Source organism: Eutrigla gurnardus (assembly GCF_963514095.1).
Source record: "Eutrigla gurnardus genome assembly, chromosome: 10".
Lineage (NCBI taxonomy): Eukaryota > Metazoa > Chordata > Actinopteri > Perciformes > Triglidae > Eutrigla > Eutrigla gurnardus.
The window spans coordinates 21,206,605-21,224,392 of record NC_139924.1 but is presented as its reverse complement, the minus strand read 5'-3'; the positions used below and the strand labels follow the sequence as shown (position 1 = coordinate 21,224,392).

General features: G+C 42.3%; 2 protein-coding genes and 1 long non-coding RNA gene across 3 annotated transcripts in view; 2 read left to right on the top strand and 1 right to left on the bottom strand.

The window, feature by feature from the left end:
* farsb (phenylalanyl-tRNA synthetase subunit beta) overlaps nucleotides 1-13,214 on the top strand; it is a 387,447-nt gene extending 374,233 nt beyond the window's left edge. The window contains exon 19 of the transcript XR_014597883.1: nucleotides 13,202-13,214. The gene's annotated coding sequence lies outside the window, so the exon portion shown is untranslated. The remainder of the gene's footprint in view (nucleotides 1-13,201) is intronic.
* Nucleotides 584-12,463, top strand: LOC311020211 (solute carrier family 25 member 36-A). The gene is made up of 7 exons (XM_084020139.1): nucleotides 584-1,050; nucleotides 2,554-2,718; nucleotides 5,040-5,117; nucleotides 6,683-6,783; nucleotides 9,604-9,670; nucleotides 10,433-10,722; nucleotides 11,212-12,463. Exons 1-7 carry the CDS (start codon nucleotides 1,010-1,012, stop codon nucleotides 11,403-11,405), a joined length of 936 nt encoding a protein of 311 aa, XP_083876265.1. The 5' UTR covers nucleotides 584-1,009; the 3' UTR covers nucleotides 11,406-12,463.
* On the bottom strand, nucleotides 12,600-14,006 carry LOC311020223. The gene is made up of 2 exons (XR_014597884.1): nucleotides 13,293-14,006; nucleotides 12,600-13,239 (listed from the first exon to the last, which is right to left on the bottom strand). It is a non-coding gene; the product is annotated as an uncharacterized lncRNA (long non-coding RNA).
* Nucleotides 14,007-17,788: the final 3,782 nt, after the last annotated feature.

Sequence of the window (17,788 nt, the reverse complement as noted above, 5' to 3'; positions counted from 1 at the left end):
TGATGGTGCTTTATGCATTTGGTGACTCAGGAAAACCAGGCAAATAAGGAGTAACCTTTTATTTGGAAATTTAAGGAACGTTGTCCTGTAGTAGCTTTCAGAGCCCGGATAGCTCAGTCGGTAGAGCATCAGACTTTTAATCTGAGGGTCCAGGGTTCAAGTCCCTGTTCGGGCGGTGATCTTTTAAAACAAAAGCCCCGTGTAAATCTGGGCACTCTCCCCAGTTCGGTTCTTGTGATCACGACTGCTGTCTAAACATGTATAATCATTTACAACAATTAAAAAAAACGCACGCTGTAGGCTACTGTGTGTAAAACCAGACAAACAAGTTGCTGCACTCTGTCGCTTGCAACGATGACGTTTTGTAGCCTGTACGACGTGATTATTTCTTTATTACTTTTCTCTTTTTTCCTACCTAAGCAAAGCTGCAAGTCTCGTCTACTCTGCGTTACAGCAGCTAAAATTCCCCGTCGCATCCCCAGTGATGATCTCTGCCCCCTTCAAAATAAAAGCGATATCACGTGAAAGAGTAGTGACGGGGCGGGTCTATGCCAGACCTCGGCCAATCAGCGCCTCTGTTTTGCGGGTTCGCATTCGACGATAAACATTGCGACCTGACCACAAGGGCTCTCAGAGGGGGCAAGGCACGTCAACGTGACTGAGGCCGAGTTGCGTTCACATTCGTTGCCACCGCAAGATCGGAATTATATTCACCCGTATTAGTCGAGCACGCTGTGGCGAGTCGTTGCCCCGTTTCTACAGGAGGAGACGCAAACCTGTCGCTCTGACATCGACTTCTACCACCGGAAACCCCTTAGCTTTGGCAGCTAGCGCGAAGCTAGCTAAGTGAGCTGTTACATACCATCGTTTTCCCAACGCAACTGACCTCCACCACAACACAGGCGCACCGAGGACCACTTGCTTGCTAGGTTGGGGGGGTCGTTATCTCCCGTTTCTCCCCGTTTTCCCCGCGTGGTGCCCCGTGGACGGTTCCCGAATATGATAAATAATGAGTCAAAGAGACACATTGGTTCATCTGTTTGCTGGAGGGTGAGTGTTTTCTGTCACGTTTGTTACAGCCGCTGAGCTAGCTAGCTAACAAGGCTAACCACCGTTGCTAACCAACTACGTTGTAGTTTTAGGTAATGTTTGTATTGGTGTGTTCAAAACAGGGTTTTTTTTTTGGTCGGTGGCATAATGTTAACCCGAGCACGTTGGAAGTCGGCCAACGAATCTTGTCCCGTAGGAGTTGCGCTCAATGTCACAAGTTACAATGACATTTTGATGTATGAATGAAATGGCTGGTGTGTGGAGGCTTGCTCTAGTCGCGAGTCTGCGCGCGTCTGTGACATTTAATGCGAAGTGCAACGTATTACATCAAAACAAACGTAGACACGTTGTCACTAAAGGTCGCTCACGATAAAGGGATGCAATTTTTTGGTCAAGTCTGCACACGAATTCATCGCAGTGTGAAAACTGTTAGGAGAGCTTGTGATTGCACAATCCTTGTGAGACTCAATGTGCATGCAGCAATACAGGTGAAACAACACCCCTGTTAATAAAATACAATGTTGTAGAATCGTTCCTTCTGGCCTCCAGCTGGCTATCCAGCTAATGAGTTGAGACGTGAAGTTGACCATGATTCATTCCTTTTGGGAGTAACAGCAGCAGAGACTCCCATGCTGTTGTCTGCAAGCATTTCTTATTCTATAATGCGGCTACACTGACAGAGGGATAACTCACTAGAATGGGTTTCGATGAAGAATTCTACTGAAAATAAAGTATGCTTCTAGTTATAATAGCCTATGATAAGAGTATGCAACCTTTTTATGCTTTTCTTATGCCATTGTCTTGTTTTCTCTGCGGTAGGCGGACTGATATGATCAGCCTTCCTCTGCAAAAAGCAAAAACAACTCTATTGACAGGACTTTGTATTTCTGCTTCGGCGCTGATTGAAAATTAACCACACCAAAAGACTACTGCCGTCGCTCTAGCTTTTGATATCCTCTAATCTGGCCCTGCCAAGTACAGTACAATCTGGTTCAGTTTATTTATATAGTCCCGTCTATATTGACGTTATTTTTTTCTCTTCTCCCTTATCAGTGTGTGGGTTTTGATAAGTGGGACAGCAAAATCAGAAACATAACATCCCTACAACATTTGTTTTTTCTATTAACAGGATGGTTTCAATGGCAGGTTCTTATAATCTAAAAGTATTTTTGCAGTTTTGTGATTCCTGTTTGGTTCTCCTTGAAATGAAAATGCATACATCTGTGATTATTGGAATGTGGTGTGGTGCTGAACAGAAGCGTGTTGTTATTCCCACAAGAAACACAAAGCATTCCTGGCTGTCTCCGATCCCCCACTTCGCCATTTATTGTCTACATGCCAGGGATCTTTAAAATTCCACCAAACACGTCGTTCGCTAATTTTATTTATGCAAGAACATTAACACTTTTCACGCCCACAACCGTACAGCTGTTAATAATGTTGAAGAAGGACTCTTTTTGCTGTGTCACCACCATTTTTTTCCCATTTCTGTCTTTCTGCCAGATGTGGGGGCACGGTAGGAGCTATATTGACTTGTCCACTGGAAGTAGTGAAGACCCGTCTGCAGTCATCCTCCATCACCCTCTATGTGTCTGAGGTTCAGCTCAGCACTGTCAACGGGGCCAGTGTGGCCCGAATGTCCCCGCCAGGCCCCCTGCACTGTCTCAAGTGGGTACACAACAATATTTACCACTCTCCAACTGCCATGTCGATACTACTTATCTTATCTACTATCCTTTTCATATATTTCGTCTTACTAAAAAATATTTAAAAATGATTAAGTTCAGAACAGGATCAGAATGTGTTTATGTTATAAACGCATTCCGAGAGGAGTAACAAGAAAGTCGCTGTGTACACTCAATAATGTCTGCCTGGAAACAACCCAAATAAGATAAATAATATTCCTGACATCACAACACTGAGTGACGTTTAGAAAGATTGTAGTGCATAAAAGTGAGTCACTATCACAGCAGACGAGCAAAACAACAATGCCTAAACTTATTATAAAAACAACAACAACAACAAAAACAATCATAATTTGGAACTGGTTACATCCAGTATATATTTTGTAAACTGTGTACACAATGTTGCCTAAACTCACACCTGAGTTAACTGTGACAACTTATGGCCAAAATGAACAGAGCTGTTCTGAGAGCGAGGTTTGCCTGCAGAGGACACTATGTTGTTGTTGTTTGGTCTGGCTGATGTCCCCCTGGCAAGGTTGACCTTTCCCTGAAACCCAACGCCTCACCATTTGGGGAAAAATATACACAGCGGGCACACACCAGAACATTTTATTATAAAACAAACTATTATTATTTCTTCATCTTTTGAGATTTTGATATATTTGACAGTCCCTGTCTGAGACCCTCATGTGTCTCTGTTATGGTAAGCCCCATTTTATGTCCACATAGTCAAGAAGAGCCTCTTTGGATTTGGATAGATTGCCAGTTGTGATGCTGAAGGAAATTAGATCCGCTCCATAAGGAAGAGAGTGGTTGTCTGTCTTTCAAAAGAGGTCATGTTCTGGTTGCGCAGAGCCTCTGGGGGGAAAAAAACAGTGTTTGATGGCACCATGCCACTTCTCAAATTTACTGAAATAAGTTACGGATATGAAGTTCCAGTCACTGCAGCAGTCGACACTTTGTTATGGAGGCTGGCAATATCAGCCTAACTGATTACATTGTGGTGTATTTCAATTTCAATCACAATGCATGTCTTGACATGGCACTGGTGAATAGGGTGTGGTCAGCGAGGCTCCATGACGATTACAAAGAGTTTATTTGGCCAGCCTCTGCACACTGCAGCAACTAATGCGACATGCCCTTGTTAACACATGCATAGCTGAGAAGACAAGAGCATCTACTTTTATTAAGCTGTACACAACAAAAAATGAGAACATGCACGACTATTACGGCTGCTCCTGGTTAAAGTGGATGACTTTCCCTTATTTCTCAGATGTTTTTGATCGTCAGGTACTTTTAGAAAAGGACCTGAATCATAGGGAGCAGCCAGACAATGGGGGGGAAAGTTGGGGAGTCTCGGCCAAGACTTCAACTTGTTGATCAAAAGAGCAAAGGACCTCCAGCCGGGATTCGAACCGGGGTCAGCTGCGTATATGCGTACATGGGTACATGGCATGAGCTCTAACCACTTAAGCACCTGCGCGCCTTCACTGCGTTTGTTGGGGTGTTTCTTGTAGGGTTGTCAAAAAAATCTATACTTTTGCTGTCTCCGCTAGTGTCACGTACGTAATCCATCTGAAAAGTTGACCAGCAATGAGACAGTTACAGTAGCAACCTGCTGTACCAACTCTATTTGGTACACAATTTGTCTGGAGCAAGGAAGGAAGCTGCTTTGTCTGTTGTTGGTAAGTCAGAAACTAATTGTAGATTTGGGTTCAGGCATTGTGTGAGTAAAGCTAGTGCAACATTAGTCTCCCGGTGGTTTTGAAAATGGATCGAGTGTCGAGTATTCTCCTGGGTATCAGTATCGACTTTCAAATTCCATTATCGTGACAAACCTAGTTTCTTGACATTTTGCCACCAACTCTTCATCGGTAGTGTGAAACCATTGACTGGAATGTGCATCATGTCACCTGTGCATGTGGGTCATGGTGCGCATGCAGGACACCAAACAAAACGGTGACGCACACATCACTCCACGATGTTAACAGTGGTCACAAACTCCACGGGGAACCTTTAAATATCCATAAAAAACTTCAAGACAACTACGTTAATAGTTTCGAATTTATCTTACTCCTCAGTGTTGAATGGAGTGACATCACCATCCCTGTTGGCCAAAATAAAACACGTAAAAAAGAAGAAAAAAATGTCTCTGGATTTTTAATTGTAATTTAATCTGCACATCAAACTACCAGAAATATGAACACACTGGTAAAAAATCATGTGCAAACACCAGTAGTAACCCAGTAATAAAAGTATGCATATTGCCTCAGTGGTAGTCATAATGTATGTTTTTGTATTCAGGTTGATATTGGAGAAAGAAGGACCTCGCTCTCTCTTCAGGGGCTTGGGGCCAAACTTGGTGGGAGTGGCACCTTCCAGGTAAGCCGTCTTCTGTCACCTCTAATTGTCACCATCATTATTCTCAGCGACGTGTACCTCAATTATGACATCAAGACCATTAACATATTAGTGCCATCTTCAAGTAGAGATTATTGAATGACCAGAAACAGTATCTCTTTGAATATTTGATGGAATTGTAAATCTGCCAAATTGTGTGTCCAGTGTCAGAATAAGTTCAATGATCACTTAGTTAATAGACCGAAAATGTATTGGCAATTTGTTTCATTCTAGCATTCTCCGGTTCCAGCAGCTGTAATGCTTCAACATTCACCAGACTACCACAGAGTAGCCAAAGAAATTCACTGACGACAGACGTTTTTTTCATTAACGTAGCCAGAGTAGCACAGGTGTTATTGGCTGCATTCCATTTAGGTCAGCCATTTCCAGAGTCTTGTTGTGCACGCCCTTTGGCTGACATGGTTTAGTGTGGAACACCAAGTCCTAAGTAATGCCATCAATTACATGAAAAAGGTGTACTGGTGAAGCTGGGACATTGGGAGGGAAGCAAATTAATATCATGAAAAAGTAACACACTGCTATACAGCTTTAATGGGTTAACAGAGCAGCTGCTGGTGGCTATAAACTCAGGATTTCAACATCTAACAAGGACGTTTTTGACCCGTTATGGAAGTCAGTCTACAGGTTAATTTACATCCATATAAGCAATTGAGATGTTCAAACAGGATACATTTCTGCCATCTCCGAGTCGTCCAGAAAAACAGCAAGACACATCCACAAATGCTAGTGTCCCATTCATCTTTGTGGCTTTGTCAGCAGGTTTCTGTGTCGATGCATGGCAACAGAATAAAATTAAAAAAAAAGCTGTATTTGGTCTGTGTCTAGGAAATACTGGCATTGACTGCAGTTAGGTAATAACGTGTAACAGTCATGATCATTTATCACCTTCAGTGGTAATGATGGGAGCAAAGTAGGGGCTAATGGCAGCAGGCAGCGGCTAATGGTGCAGCAGTTGGCTGCCAGTGCTCGGCACATGTGGAGTGTTTTGTTAGCATCTCCCATGAATGAATGCTAATGCGGTGGAGGTAAGGCAATAAGGCCTCCTGAGCGGTGACGCAGGTTAAAAGATGATTAGAAAAACACATAGATTGTTTTTGTAGTGTGACTCATGATGCTTTGTTCATCATTAAAGGCCTGAGTAATCACATTTGACAAATGTTTGTACAAATGAACCTGACTGCACATTGTGCTGTTGGGGGGGTTGTATTTAGACATCAGCACGAACATGATCGCTCTTTTTTTAATTAGTGAAAAAAAGATAATGAGTGAAAATAAATGAAGACGTGCTGTTTATACTCAGTGGCCTCTTTGTTTAACAAGGCTGATTTGCTGAGGCTGTTAGCTTTACACGTACATGATTCATTTTTAAAGCTCATTAAGCAGAACATCACATGGGGACCATTTAACGTGCTGTAATTAATAAGGTACATCGCTCTAAAATAGTTGTCTGGGACTCATTTTCCTTGCACTAAAAAAACACGTCCTGGTATAACGTACGCTCACTGTTTCTCTTTTGCTTCCAACAGAGCGATCTACTTCGCTGCCTACTCCACTGCCAAAGAGAAACTCAACGGCGTGCTGGAACCCGACTCCACACAGGTACACATGGTGTCGGCTGGAATGGCAGGTAACTACATATGTGAGGGGATGGGTTGACATTCACCACTGTGCAAGACTTTTTAACAACAGCGTGAGCACACCCAGCATTAAAGACGTGCACTGTGGGGATGGTGCTTTTGCTATACAATGGGAGCAGGGGAAGAACTTGTTTGTATGTGCATGTCTTTCAATAATCTCATAAATCTCTATGAGTCTAAATGGTTCATCCTGTTTCCTTCACCTTCCGTCCAGTTGCCCTGCAAAGCAGAGTTATTACAGTATACAGGTCTGATGTAAACCGTCATATAGAGACTTACCCTTTCTGAAAAACTGAAACTAAAACAAAACTAGCAAACCAAGTAAAGTAAGTAAAACTAAACTAAAATGATTAAAGCTACACTAAAATAAAAGCAAAGTGCAAATTTAAAACTATCATAATCTTGCATCCAAAACTGCACTCTTCAAAGAGCTTAAATAAAAACAAAATGTGTTAAAAGACCAGGTTTGAATACAGTTTCATTATTCTCTTACGCTTAGTGTGTGTCAGGGTTAAGTTAGAAGTCCCAAGCCATTATTGTGTGTCAGTCAGCCTGCTAGATTATGCCTGTGTGTGTATAGAGGTGGAGCCGCTTTTAACCCCCAGTGTCAAAGTCATCTTTTTTTATTATCTCTGGGATGACAATCCACATATTCTGCAGAGCTGACTGAGCTGCACTGACAGTAGGGCTGGGACAACTCGTCGTAATCGACTACATAAATACGTCGACACGAGGTTATTGCCGCTTCACAAAAAAGCTTTAAAAAAACAAAGTAAGGGGTACTTTTATTGTAAATAATTTATAGGAAATGAATGTTTTGATTTTTAATAATAATAGGCTAATAACAAAAAGAAGACGTATCAGAAGAAGAAACTGTTGTGATGACTCCCTCTTTAATATGTACCTTTTTATTTGAGGTTCATAACAGTACATTGCACTAAACAGTTGTTGGTCTCATTAGTTTGTGCAAAGTGCCATGTTAAATAAATGTTTAAATATTGAAATGTTAACAAGAAATGTTTTGATATCCATATTGTGTGAAAAGTTACATTGATCGATTGAAGTAATGTGAAATAATCGATAACTGAAACTCGCCAGGTGGAAATGTCGCCCTTAGTTTTAGCAAGTTATAAAAAAGCAGGACTGTGTGTCCTCGTTCGATTCATCAAGAGTAGCCTTTTTGCCGAGAGGCATCCCAGTGTGACAAAGGCGGTTCGGAGGAAATGAGAGGACCGCTTCCGACAGCAAACATAATACAGGACAAACCAGGTTAATTTAATTTGCATGGGTACTGCTGCAGCTCCAAGTTAACATCCAGTGACGCTAATGTGCCAAGCGAGTTTAGTCTTTAGATGATTGCTGCGTTTTCACTGCTGGGAGGCAGAACTTGTTTCTGCTTTACCAACAAAATGATCGTGAAATATGAATAATTTATCATTTATTTGCATATTTGGTATTGAGATAATCCAAAAGCAATGGAAAGTAATCAAATTGCTTGACGTTAATATTGTCGCACTTGGATTAATTTACTGACTACATTTCAAACAGGTAATTGGTAATCGGATTGCATTTTTAAAGAAATCTTCACAACCCTGGCCATGGCTACCAATGGATGTCGACCCGGTTTAAAGATGAACCAAAGCGTATGTGTAGAGAAATTATATTATTTGAATAATCCAATAATGTAACAAGTACTCCAGTACAAGTAAAAGTTCTGCTTACGGAAGCATTATCAGTCAAATGCAGCTTGAATATCAAACATAAAAGCAGTAATTCTGCAGAAAAATATCTGCTGATTATTTATTTCTAAATGATATCAGGGTTGTGCTAGTTTCAACTACATAATACACATTTAGCTGTAGTGCCTAACCTCGGTAGCAGTCCCCTCCAAGGGGTCACAAGACAAATCTGTGGGGATCGGAGTGAGATGATTAATGGAAAGAACGAAGGGGGAAAAAAAGAAGAAGTTCTGATACTTATGATTTTCAATTTGTGGCCTTTTTCTTGTCTCCATAATGGATCGTTTGAACAGTTACTTAAATCAAACATTGTGAGGACATTTAGAGAATCTCTATGGTGGAGCTGCCTTCAATTTTAGACCTCTGAAACATGACACGGAGATAAAACTATACACACATTTAAATGGCTGGGATCCACATCATGTTTTTGTATTGTAAAATATGAAAATTAACCAGTAACTATAGCTATAACTATATAACTAAAATAAAGTCATATTATTGAACGTTAAAGGTCTGTTATTTCTACTCTGAAATGAGTAGAAGTATGACGTATTGTAAATGTGAACATGTGTGTCCAATGCAAGCCTCACGTCGAGGGATTTTTCATGACGTTGAAAGGTCCTGTGGTCATTCCTGTGGAACAATGGAGGAATGGAAAATCGAAATGGCTGCATGCCGATCATTTTGCAACACACAAGCCTGTGTCTCTTTTAGGCTTAAGCTCCGCCCTCGCTTCTCTCTCACGAGACCCCCACACCACCAGGGGTCTCTAGCTGCATCTGTGATGAGTTACTTGGGTCTGCGTGAGTACTCACCACAGATCTGAGCTTCGCTTTCCCTCTCTCTCATATCTGCCCTCTACTCCCTGAATTTGTATGACCATCAGTTGCTTCCCTGCTGGTACACAGAGAAGAGTCTATAGATGGTAGCGTCCCTTGTAACTTCACATTTTTGATATTGTCACCAACATGACTGCATCATAAAGAACACTATGTCTTCCTCAGAGTTTTGTGACTTTTATAGTGAGACTGGCAGCGTGATACAATGTCATTTGATTTTTTTCCTCCACAGGTTTTACAGCCATCACAGCAACCAATCCAATATGGCTCATAAAGACCCGTCTCCAGCTGGATGCTAGGTAAATATGACACGAGGGTGTGACAAAATTCAAATTCCCAAGAGACAGACTAACCATTGTTATGAGCCCTTTGATTTGTTTTGTTTTTTTAATGAATGCAAATACCCTGGACCACACGGGAACAGGTTCTCATTGTGTAGTTTAAACAGGCATTCCTTGGTTGTGTCCAGGGAATTCTCCTTCATAATTAAGTATATAAAAAAAAAATAAACAACAGCTGTCCAAAACATTTGATGTGGAACCTACACTTCCACATCTCCTCCCCCCCTCGCCGCTCCATTTCATACAGGCACCTAGTGTTGGTATAAAAAAAAATAAGAAATGGTGATGCTCCTTGCAGCTTTCTTTATAACCGCTCACACAAACGGCTGCACTCTCAACACTGTGCTTCCTGGAGACTCCTGAGAGATACACCTGCCATGACGCATCACACACCCAGGCACAATTACTTGTGCTCATAAAACACCTGGTTCGCCAGGGGAACACACACACACCCAAGTCGTGGCTGATTAATACTTAGCAGCTGCATTCATTCCCTTGCTTTGTTATAACCATTACGGTTCTAAAGTGGAGCAAATTGCTGAGATACTTTTGCAGGCGGAGACGTTATTAGTGCTGGTAAACGTACGCATTTGCATTGATAATGAATGGAGCTGTTCCAGGGAAGTGAAGAAGAGTTAGAATAACAAACGGAAACAGTGAGCCATCCTTACAAGATGTTTCATGACCTCTCACTTGACTTTTTTTTTCTGTATTTGTCAGGAATCGAGGCGAGCAAAGGATGAGCGCGTTCGAGTGCATGCGTCGAGTGTATCGGACAGACGGTCTGCGTGGCTTCTACAAGGGCATGTCGGCATCCTACGCCGGTATCTCAGAGACTGTGATCCACTTTGTGATCTATGAGAACATCAAACGGCGCCTCATGGAGGCCAAGGCTCCACAGAACATGGACGAGGAAGAGGAGACGTCCAAAGACGCTTCAGACTTTATCGGGATGATGCTTGCCGCCGCCACCTCCAAGACCTGTGCAACATCTATCGCTTATCCTCATGGTAAGAGTCTGTGCTCAGTAGAGTTGCTCTGATACAGGTACCAGCATCGGCAGCGCCTTTCAATACAGCCTAAAATCCTGGATCCGGTTTCGGCAAATTAGAGATGAAATATCGAGATGTCGTGTCATCTTTAGGAACTCGCCACTCGTTTCCCGCTCTGTGAAACGGTACTGCACGTGGGCAACTCTCAACAGATGGATTTAGTTAACAAATAATATGTAGTCACATTATTTGTTGCTGTTTTTAAAGGAGAGTGAATGAAGAGAGGGAGTCATTTTCTGATTTTTTCTAAACCACAAATAAACCCACTTCCGCAAAACACAGCAGAGGAGAGAGAGAGAGGAGCTGGGGAAACGCAGTGACGTAACAACCCGTGACAGAGTTTTCAGACGCCGACAGGCGTGACAAAATCAGTACTCGGCACTAATGGAATATCTATGGTGATTTTTATATGCTGTCCTTTTGACCCTTCCCTTCTCGCCCTTGCAGAAGTGATCCGCACCAGGCTACGCGAGGAGGGCACCAAGTATAAATCCTTCTTCCAGACTCTAACAACAGTGCCCAAAGAGGAGGGCTACCGCGCCCTCTACCGCGGCCTCACCACCCACCTGGTACGACAGATCCCCAACACCGCCATCATGATGTGCACCTATGAGCTTGTGGTCTACCTCCTGAATGGTTAAAGTCTTCCCTCCCCCCACGTAGACTGTATATTTAACCCCGCCCCTGTTCAGAGACGGAGAAAGGAGAACGAGAACTGCACACCAGCCAGCACTACAGCCTGCTCGCCAGAAGACCAAAGGGTCTGGCACAGAGAGCAGGATCAAAGTGCTCCTAACAATGGTTTGGGGAGAAATGGTTGCCCTGTTTTAAGTTTAATTACATCCTTTTCTCCGTTCGGTTATATACGTCGTTTCTGGAAGCTCGCCTTCAGAATGCTGAAGAACAAGTTCCAGTATATTCTGCCTCTAACAGTACTAATAAGGAAAGCGAAGTACAGTTATTGCAATCCTTCGTGGATATAAGACCCCTTCTAACAGTAGGCTTTGCTGTCATGCTGATGATCAGTTTTTAAAAATATTTTATTGGCATATTGCATCCATCAGAGTACCACTAGAGGACCAGTATACAAAGATGCCAGACTGTAGTGAGCTGAAGTATCTGACTGGGGGGCCTCATGACATGTTGAGGGAGCGTTAATGGAGTGTAGATGGTGGAATTGGCGAGGGAGGTGAATGGGAGATGTGCCTTGTGTTGAAATGGGATGACGACTGAGTTGCACAACGGCTGATGGAGGTAGTGGTGTGTTGGTTGACCTCTCACAGCTAAAGTTATGGAGACGTAGTGTTGTACAACAGTATTGTGTGATGACTGGGGGCCCTTGGTAAACCTTTTAACTCATCGTGAACATGGATACACTCACTTTAAGTCTGTCAATATCCCACATACCGGCCACGATCTCCTCATAACGCTGGATTTACAGCTCTCTAAATAGCCGCAATGTTGATCTGCTCGCTTATTACAAGTGAAGTTCATGTAATCACATCGACCTCTGAACCTGTTTGTGTTCACCATGTGTGGAAGGAGGGGAATCGCTTAGCTAGATGCAGGGTTAAAAAAAAGAAATAGTCCCCAAACTAAACCAGAATATAATCACCATTCTAACTGCTGGAATGTTAAATAACAAGGAGGACTAACTCCACTAGAGGCAAGAAGGTAAAACACTGACCCATGTAGGGAATTAAAAATAAATATTATTAACACATTTTTAACAAATTGTCATATTGATGGATATAAGATGCTTACATGATGTGTTTGTGTTGCATTCGTCTGCCCAGAAATGGCAAGATGCAAACATTTGGTGCATTTTCTCTGGAGGAGGGATTTGCCAGTTAGTTGTTACCTTGGCTCATATAGCACTTTTCAATGTCTTTCTCCCGGATCCTCATCTCATGTTGTTGTTTTCTTTTTCCCTTGGTTGGAAAATCCAGGCTAGTTTTACAGGCGAGGACAATCCTCTTGAGTTTACTCTGGAAAGTTGTTGTACAGTGTTGTGGAGGAAGTGGCCAGGAGTATGCTCTTCATAAGCGCACATTAATTCAATGCAGACCAGTATGACTAAAAACCCAACAATTACCAGTTTGTTGACTCCCTCCCATTATTCACTTGTATTTGAAAAGTGAATGAGCTGCATTTGGTTTGTTTGCACGTGTTATGTACCGTCGGATGTCATGGAATGGAAAGGTACCTGCTCACACTTTGGATACTTTTTTTTTTTTTTTGCTTTTTCATTTTAAATTGCACAACAGAGGGGAAAAAACAGCATTTAGCCATGTATCTTACTCCCCAAGGAAGTAACTTTCCCTCTGTATTAACACGACACAAGAACCTAGCCTAGCCTTCACCACGAACTGCTTAGCCCACGATGCTAACGCTCGTCTCGCCTTTAAACAGAATGAGCTGTTGCCATGTCCTGCAGTGTATTCCAACGCACACTGATATCCTTTCCACTCTTCACTGCTAAGTAGGTAAACGCGCTACAGAGCGCTGCCTGTCTGGCTCTCGGCCACGGGAGGAGTGGTTTTGGCGAAACATGCAGCTCAAATCGCGCACAACAATGCGGAAGCGGCTTCGGCATGTGTGCCACACCCCCACCCCCGCCCAAACGGCCTCCGATGCTTCTCTTCTCTGGAATTAATGACGTAATGCTCACTGTAAACACTTTTCAGTTTTACACCACACACGAATGATGCATTAGATTAGCCTCACTGTGCAAATTCACAAAAACAAATGTATTCGGGCGACCCTTTAACTGTATGGGTAAATGTATCTCTTTCGGTTCTACCAGTGTCTGTCGTATGATGCATTAAATTCCGCATCCCATGGTTATTCTTTTGCACCCACATGTTTGCATACTGTGCCAGTAAGTGTGTGTGTGTGCGCGTGTGTGTGTGTGTGTGTGTGTTTTTGGCGTGTGCTTGCTGAAATGACGAGCGTATGTCATTCAGTCGTGTCTTGTGTGTAAGAGACAATAGGAGTATGTATGCACTCGGAAGAATAGCAGCAAACAGTGTTGTTTTTATCTTTTTTTCTTTATCTTCCCGCCGTCGGCCTATGCATTCTCTCATACCTGTTTTTGTAAAACAAAAAGCCAATGAAATGGAATGAGTGCAAGTACGTTTAAGTGTCAGGAACTCTTACTGGAAAGAAACAAACTCCGATGCTTAAGTGCTTCATGGGAGTTTTTCACAGGTTGGCGCAATCCTCAAATAAAACTTCTCAAAACGGTGAAATTCATGACTCGTTTCTCACATTCTCTGCATTTCTAGTTACTCTCACACATGACTTCAACTGGATGTCGGCTGGATCTTAAAAAGGACTAAAAGTCAGTTAATTTAGCTACAATTTAAGATGCTGTAGGCAGTTTATTTTTGGCCTTATTGTAATTCGTCCCCCCATGGTAGGCCGTTTTCTGGAAAAGGCATAAAAAATATCCAATATTTCAAAATACAACCCTCCTACAACTTCCCCATCTCCCCTCTCTGTCCTAAACCCTTCCCGCTAAGAGCATGGGCATATGCACACGCTTCATACTGCACTACACGAGTACTAGTCATTCACTTCTATCATAATCCCATCTTTATTTTGATTCTGAAGTCGTCATATAGCAGCAATCCTACGAGTTACCATCCTACCTTCTTTGCAAACGTGGCCTGTAAAGCTTTGACTGTGTTTCAAGGCTCTCGAGCTACAATAGAGTGCTGAAGCCAGAAGTTTGCGTTCCCTGATTCCTACTTACTCGCATTTCAGCAATAGTAGCTTTACAAATTAATGAGTGTATTGACTGACACATTTTATATAGTAGGACAAAATGCGGAAAGGACAATTAAGAATCCTTCATGTGTATGACTTTAATCTATTAACATATTTCAAGGAATGGTAATTTGAATAAGATTTCAATAGTAAGTTTCAATAATTTCATCAAATAATGGGAGACTTGTCAATCAATGCATGCACAATATTGGAGTCAGTCAGTGTATGGGTTTGGCACTAAAATTAATAGAGATACAGATTCAGATCAAATACTCAAATATTATAGGTTCTTGATGCAATGCTTTACTGTCTCTCTCTCGGTCCATTTGTTTGTTTTTTTGCTTTATAGAAATGTCAAAATCCCAGCTCGACCACATGATGAGTGTGAGGAGAGTATTAATGGAGAACAGCTGGATCAGCATCAGCATGCCCACACAGCAGACAAACCACACAGCTGCGAACAGTGTGGGAACAATTTCAGACAGTTGGGCCGTTTGAAGGTTCATCACACCGGAGAGGAAGACACGTTTCTGAATGTTTGAACTGTATAAAACAAATGTTCTACCTTTTTTAATACGTTTTACAACACGTGATCGTCTGCCAGCCGCTCTTTGTGTACTCAGTGACAGCGTTGCTTTGAGCCAGATACTAACATCCGCATGCTGTTGCACAGTTCCAATGCTAACATCAAATTACCTGTCAAATGTTTGGAGAAGAGTTTTGCATGTGCAGAATGATGATTCATAAAACAACAAACTGGGAGAAATACAACAGTGTATTTGTCGATTTCCCCCCCTGGGGGTGGGACCTCGAACATAAACAAACCTAAATCTCAACCCTAACCCATTAATGGATTGTCTAGAAGTTCTAGTGGAACACCTCTCAAAAAATCACGAGAACATAACCATTCAATACATGTGTAGAGAGTAGATCTGGCGCCACCTGTTGGTCTGGAGATGAATGACAACAGCCTACTGTTTGTGATGTGCTCGGTCCTAAAGAGGCCCTAAAGAGGCCTAAAGAGTTGTCCTTTGTTATATCTGACGCGGTTCCTTACTCACTTGATAAAGGTGTGTGTCATTTTGGTGCTCTAACGTTCAATGTACGGCAGCTAGATGCAAGTAGACTTCCAGCCAGCAGATGGCAGTGTCGTCCTGCTTACCTCCAGCCTGTGACTCTCTAACATCAGCTCAATAGAGCAGATACTGAAAGATGACTTCTGCCTCATTCCTGCAGCCAAAGGATGGAAGAGTGGGGGTAAAAAAAAAGAGGCCCACCAACAAATGTTGAAGCGTAAGCTGCGGCTCACACAGCTGTGACATGAAATGGGGCAGACAGCTACTTGTTCATTATGCCAACAGAGGCGGAACATAAACTGATTGCAAAAGACGGAATGAATGACAACAACAAAAAAAGATGCCAGATAAATGATGGTATCGTCTCCACTGAAAAACACACTTACCTAATTCACAGCTCATTTCCTGGCTTGGAAACAACGGCATCACATCATCCCATTAGCTCCAGGAGGACCAGCCTGAGTCAGACGCCGCACATATTTATTTTGCAGGCCTGAAAAGAAGGAGTGTGCTCTCTGAAAGCATGCTCCCGCAATCTGCCAGCGACGCCAATGGCCTTGGGATGATACAAAGTGCCACTGGGTGTTGGTTGTGCCTCACTTTTAAATTGAGCATTGGGGACACACTGAAACGACAGCAGAAGACCCGGCGGTGCCGGTGATGACTGGCACCTTGTTTACCTCTAAACTGGAGTGGAAGGGAAGGGAAATAGACTGAAATATGCAGGTTTTTTTCATTTCCTCTGACAGACTTTTGGCCTCGGTGTTGTGGTGTTTTCTGTTGTCTGGCTTAATCCTGGGGAAAAACTCAATCTGGGCACTAATCTGCATTTGGGTTATATGTAAAGATTAACGTTTATTTCCCAGTCTGTGCATTTAAATCAAGGTTTTTTTTTTTTTTGTATCATTCTGCTTTTCTGTAGCCTATCTCTTTGGCACACACTTTCCAATTTCCACTTGCAATAGAAGAGATTCCTCGTCCTAAATTCCTCCAGGGGGATGCAGCATGCATCTGTTTTTAAAGGGGCAGTCCAGCTGTTTAGCATTGCACCATGATTGAGAAACACAAGACACAAAGTTAAAGAGTGGTCTAAGATGAAGCAAATAGCTACAGTATATGGGTCCAGCTCCAGCTACATTTCCCATGATGCAACTTAGTAGCGTCTTCTGTCTAAATCCTCACATCTTTTAAAGTTCACGTGCAGGTTCATATCACATTAGAACATGTTTCAAATTGAGGTCTCATGCCAAATGCTTCTTATTTCTTTAAAGACACAGACAAAAATACATGAATACATTTCCACATTGTATACCCTGTCTTATTTAATTGAGCAAGGTGTGATTTATGCCTTATGAAGTTGATTAATAGAAATAATTTTACATACTGCATGGAATTGATTTTAAAAAGCCCCCATGAGAGCCACAGAAGTTATATACAACAGAATCGTCTTTGGGACAAGAGTGCCCCTTTATGCCCATTTCGTACATCAGCATCATCATAATCATATTTGCTGCTGTACTCCTTGTGTAAACTTTTTATTCTTATCCCTCACACGTATCCCGTAATTCTTTTAAGTGATGTATTTGATGTATTTTATTGACACTGCTACAACCCGGGGACTACAGCTGGAAACTAGCCGCAAAGGCTAATGCTGCTCTTTTAATGGTAAAGAGGACAAAACCATAAAACAACTAAACTAAACTAAAATTGATTCAGCTGATTTAAAAAGAGATACTGGCCTGTTTGTCCAGTTTGTATCAGCCCAACTTGTTGCCAAACCGTCACAAATACAACAACAACAATAAATCAATAGCATCATGCAAATAGTAATATTGCTTATGGCAAACGTTATGTGAAAAGCTGAAAGACCCTTGAAGAACAGCGGTTTCCTGAGTGAAAGTCCTGTGTGTTGCTGAGCATCAAATGGACATTGCCGTGCAACTAGCGCGACTTAAAGGATTTGAATCCGTTGTGTGGGGGCGGAGTCAACACCACTGACATCGGGCGAGAGATGCAGTACCAACCCTGGCACAAAGAGACCGACCATTAAACAATTTAGATTCAACAATTAACATAACGTGCGTGTCGTTGGACTGTGGGAGGAAGCCGGATGAACCGAGACCTAAACAACCCTGACAAGGGAAGAACACGCAAACTCCACACAGAAGGGCCAGAGA

Excerpts from the sequence above, each read along its gene's own strand:
- LOC311020211 (XM_084020139.1), top strand. The coding sequence starts at position 1,010 with ATGAGTCAAAGAGACACATTGGTTCATCTGTTTGCTGGAGG. Across the intron at positions 1,051-2,553 it reads GTTCATCTGTTTGCTGGAGG|ATGTGGGGGCACGGTAGGAG; the intron begins GTGAGTGTTTTC and ends TCTTTCTGCCAG. Across the intron at positions 9,671-10,432 it reads CGTCTCCAGCTGGATGCTAG|GAATCGAGGCGAGCAAAGGA; the intron begins GTAAATATGACA and ends TGTATTTGTCAG.